The 4,268-nt window shown below is 33.9% G+C and overlaps 1 protein-coding gene across 1 annotated transcript; it reads left to right on the top strand.

Moving 5' to 3' along the window:
- Window positions 1-1,935: 1,935 nt before the first annotated feature.
- Window positions 1,936-4,059, top strand: LOC120281112. The gene is made up of 7 exons (XM_039288036.1): window positions 1,936-2,209; window positions 2,286-2,530; window positions 2,630-2,830; window positions 2,912-3,004; window positions 3,152-3,253; window positions 3,342-3,740; window positions 4,048-4,059. The coding sequence occupies exons 1-7, from the start codon at window positions 1,936-1,938 to the stop codon at window positions 4,057-4,059; spliced, it is 1,326 nt and encodes a 441-aa protein (XP_039143970.1).
- The last annotated feature ends 209 nt before the right edge of the window (window positions 4,060-4,268 follow it).

Genomic DNA, 4,268 nt, shown 5'->3' with positions numbered 1-4,268 from the left:
GTTTATTGTAATAAACGCCGGTAAAGTTTAATGAAAAGATTAAAACTTTGCCAGTTTCCTTTCGATTTCTCTCCCCCGTTTCTTCTTTCGATTTCCCTGCGCGCTGTTCTCTTTTTGCCAGTCTTCTTTGACTTCTTGCGCACAATTGAAGCTGTCGAGTTCGTAAGGTGATTTAGTGTTGTTGATTTAGGATTTTTTTGGGTGTTTTCTTGTTTTAGGTTTTGGTGGTTCATTGGGATTTTTGTTAGGGTTTTTGAAGAAGGCCGCCGCCGCCGCGAGTACCGTTGGAGCTACCGGAATCGCTGAACACTGATGAGCTTCGTCTTCATTGGAAAAACGGCATGATTTTTCTTTTTTATTATCGTCTTGTGTGGTTCTTGGGAATTATCGGATGTATGGATGAATCTCGATGCTCTTCTTTGGAGCAGGGCTTGGAGACCCAGATACGGTGTAAGCGAGTTGAGTGAGCTTTTTGAAGGATTGGCGGGATCGCTTGGGTATTGCATGTATGGGTTCTTTGTTTTGTTTTTTTTAATTTTGTGAACATTAGAGAGTAGAAATCATGATTTGTAGATCATTAGCTTACTGAAATGTGAAGTTTTTGTTTGACAATTAAAGGAATAAACTGGAAATTTCCATGCTTGTTTAACATTTGTTAGGAAGCACCATGCTTTTGATCACCATTTTAGCAAGTACTCCAACATCATGCTAGTTTACTCATTTAGATGTTTGAGATACAGATATCAAACATGTTTAGTGTTTCAAAATGGTGTTTGTTTGTGTGTTTTACTGGTCTTGACTCTTTTCTTGGAAATATAAACTTTTGTTATTTGATTTGTGCTTTGGTTTAGAGGTTTGTTTTTAATCAACAAGCTGTGATATTTTTTTGTTCTTTTAGCAACATCTCGGTAGGTATGGACCATATAATTATTTACGTTGTAACATTGATGTGGTTGCTTCGATTGAATATGGAAAACCTTTGTGTGTATAATTTGAAATTTTTAGTTTTTTTGTGGAGTGCTAGGAGTTGATTTTTAGTAAATCATTCGAGTTGTGGCTTTTTTTAATATAATTCTTTTTCATCATTTGAGAAGATCAACTTGAGAAATATACCAGAATACAACAAAGAGTTGTGGAGATGATTTGATTAGCATGATAGGAAATAATCTTGATGCGTGAGCATCAAATTTTAATTTAATTATTTTTCTTATATAGTTTGCATGTCATTTTCAGAAGATTAGATTGAGATTTCAACCAGAATAAAAACAAATAGGTGTCATGATTAAGGACAAACCTTGATACACGGGGACCCTAACATTTCCATTCGAGTTCTTTTTCTTCATATAGTTTTTTGGTCGGTTATGTGGAACAATTAGCTTAAGAATTCCACCTCAATGCAACAATTGCGTGTTATCTTTGCTTTTTATTAATTCAAAGGGAAGATGGAACAATTAGGGTTTGAATGACATGAACAAAACTTGATAACAACATATGGTAAATTTTGTATTGGTTCATATAATTTTTCATATCGATCAACTATTCCTCCTTGTATTATTTTTAGATTGGTCAAAATTTTTTTTTTTCTACAATATGGACAAGCCATCATCACTTATACATTCACTAAATACCTAATCATGTTTTAAAAGAGTTAAATCATTAATCTCTGATATGTGAAATAAACTCATTACTATCGGGTTATTGCGCTGGTGGTGCATGGTCATATTTTCATTTTTATTGTTTAGTTTGTTAGCATTTTATTTCTTATATTTTATTAGTATTTTTTTTATATAAACTATTTGTTGTTATTTATTTATTTTTGTTCCACTAGACAAGAACTTCCATGTATGGGAGATTCATTCAAAACAATAACATGTCTTTGTTTATATGATGCAGATAAGAGAAAATATGCCGAAATTAAAATTGAACAAAATGAAAATGGTCGTGTCAGAACCTGCTCCAACTAATGCTCCAAATAATGGTAGTGGGTGTGACGATGGTGTGGGTGCTAGAATGAGCAACACCAACAACTCCAACTCAGCAGCCCCTATTGGTTCTACTAGATCCGCTCCATCACTTCATGTTACTCCTCATTGCTCGATCACATCATCTTCAGCTGATTCAAATCACAATGAACAAGTGCCAAACCAAAATAATAGTACCAGATTAGAGAACGTGCCCGCAGTTAGTGAAGCAGAAAATTTAAATGCAGGTTCGTTTCATATCTTGAAACTTAATCATAATTTATTATATTTGTGTTAATATTCTTATGTTATACTAATATGTAGTTGATAGAAATGGACAACAAAAGAAAAGAGGCCGAACTACTTTGAAAGACTTGTGGTCATTACCACCAGAGGAGAGGATTGTGGTGAGTGCAAATCATTTGGGACAACCAATTGGGCCGGAAGCGCAACTACTGGCTGGATTTCTCGGCATGCTTGCTCGAACCGGTCAACAAATTGGCATCCATTATGAGAGTTGGCATAAAGTGCCAAAAACATTGAAGGATGAATTGTTCAAATTTATTGAGGTAAACCCACATAATTGAATTGTTCAAATGTTATTTCTATAAATATAAAAACATCAAGTTACATTGATAAACAAAATTGTTTATAATGTCTTCAACTAGTTACGATTTGCACTTGAGATTTCAAAAGAGTATGTGCTCAAGTCACTGGGGAAGAAATGGAGAGATTACAAGCATGATTTGAAAAAGCGTCATTTCAAACGAGAAGATGGTATGCAAGTGAACAAAGATAAACATCCAAATACAACCATTAGATGGCAGTGGGAACAATTAGTCGATTATTGGTATTCAAATAAAGGAGAGGTATGAATATGTATTTTACTTATTTTACTAAAATTGTAATATCTTTCTTATTTCTAAGTTACTATATATGTCATTATGTAGGATTCAGAAAGACTTGGGGTTGCTAGCAGAAAACAACAAAAATATACTCATACCTCTGGATCAAAGAGCTTTGCTAGAAAGGAAAAGGAAATGGTAGGCAAATATATATTAAGAATTAAATTGTAGGTGTGAATTAAAAATGTTGTTGTTTTACTTTCGTTTGTATTTTAATGATGTCTTCTACTTTTATCTCTTGATGTTTGTGATTCAAACAATTTTTTTTGGTTTAAACACTTGTAGGAGGTTCACAATGGAAGAAAAGTAGGACGGCTCGAATTTTTTAAAGCAACTCACACTAAAAAGGATGGTTCTCACATGAATGTGGAAACTGAACAAATTATGGTAATAATTATGTCTTAAGTATTCCTTATTTTGTAATTTGGTGCACAATATAAGACTACTTTAGAATAAATTTTTTCAATATATACAGGTTAAAGCAAATGAGAAGTTAGCTGAATGTGAAACAGTGGATGAGGATATGCAGATTGTTGAAACTGAAATTCTGACACAAGTTATTGGAAAAGAACGATGTGGGCGAGTAAGAGGGCTTGGATTGGGTCCAACACTCAAAACTTATTATGGGGGTACGACTAGCAGAACTTCTACTACCTCAAGCGCCCAATCAAGTGAGTTTGTTGAGCGGTTTAATCAAATGGAACAACAAATGCAACAATTGAAAGAGGAGCGAGAGCAAGAACGGGCACAACGTGAGGAAGAACGTGCACAAGAATGTGCTCGATATAATGCTCTTCTTGGGTTTTTACAAACTCGATTTCCTGGAGTTACTATCCCTGGAGTTGACCCAGCTGGCTCAACTTCTCAGTCACAGGTACGTATTTCGAAAGTGGCAATGTTTCTATGTTTGTAGCTATTTGTTAAAATTTTAAAAACATCGTGGAATCTTTTCTTATTATTATTTTTTTAATTGCGAGCACCGACTTACGGAGATGAGTAGTGGCATTCATCAAGTGTTGATTGATTTTTTTATTTGTCTTTGTTTTCCTTTGTATCATTTTGGAGGCGGAAGACAAGAATCACAAACCAAATTATGTACTAATTAATATCGATCTCTTTTGTAACTTCTAATTGTTTTTGAAATTTTTTTAAATATCAACTATTGTGTTTTTGGTGTGTAGATAACAATGTGACTATTCTTATCTTGAATCGCGGATTATAGGTCTTTATAGTACCATTGTTTTTTTGTAAAAAAATGCGCGTAAATAAAAAGTGCGAAATGAAGAAAGCGTATTCAGAAAAGTTTAGCGGCGTTTATACTATAAAGCGCCGGGAAAGACTATCATTTCTTGGCGTTTATTCAAGAAAACGCCGTTATATAGTGGCGTTTTATATATAAGCG

The sequence above is a fragment of the Dioscorea cayenensis genome, chromosome 17, assembly GCF_009730915.1.
Source record: "Dioscorea cayenensis subsp. rotundata cultivar TDr96_F1 chromosome 17, TDr96_F1_v2_PseudoChromosome.rev07_lg8_w22 25.fasta, whole genome shotgun sequence".
NCBI lineage: Eukaryota > Viridiplantae > Streptophyta > Magnoliopsida > Dioscoreales > Dioscoreaceae > Dioscorea > Dioscorea cayenensis.
Note: the sequence above shows the minus strand (reverse complement) of the source record. Positions and strands in the feature narration are given on the sequence as shown.

What these genes read in the sequence shown, in the direction of transcription:
- LOC120281112 (XM_039288036.1), top strand. Translation starts at nt 1,936, where the DNA reads ATGGTCGTGTCAGAACCTGCTCCAACTAATGCTCCAAATAATGGTAGT. An exon ending in AGCAGAAAATTTAAATGCAG is followed by an intron (nt 2,210 to 2,285) that starts GTTCGTTTCATA and finishes ACTAATATGTAG; the next exon opens with TTGATAGAAATGGACAACAA. An exon ending in TGGAAACTGAACAAATTATG is followed by an intron (nt 3,254 to 3,341) that starts GTAATAATTATG and finishes CAATATATACAG; the next exon opens with GTTAAAGCAAATGAGAAGTT.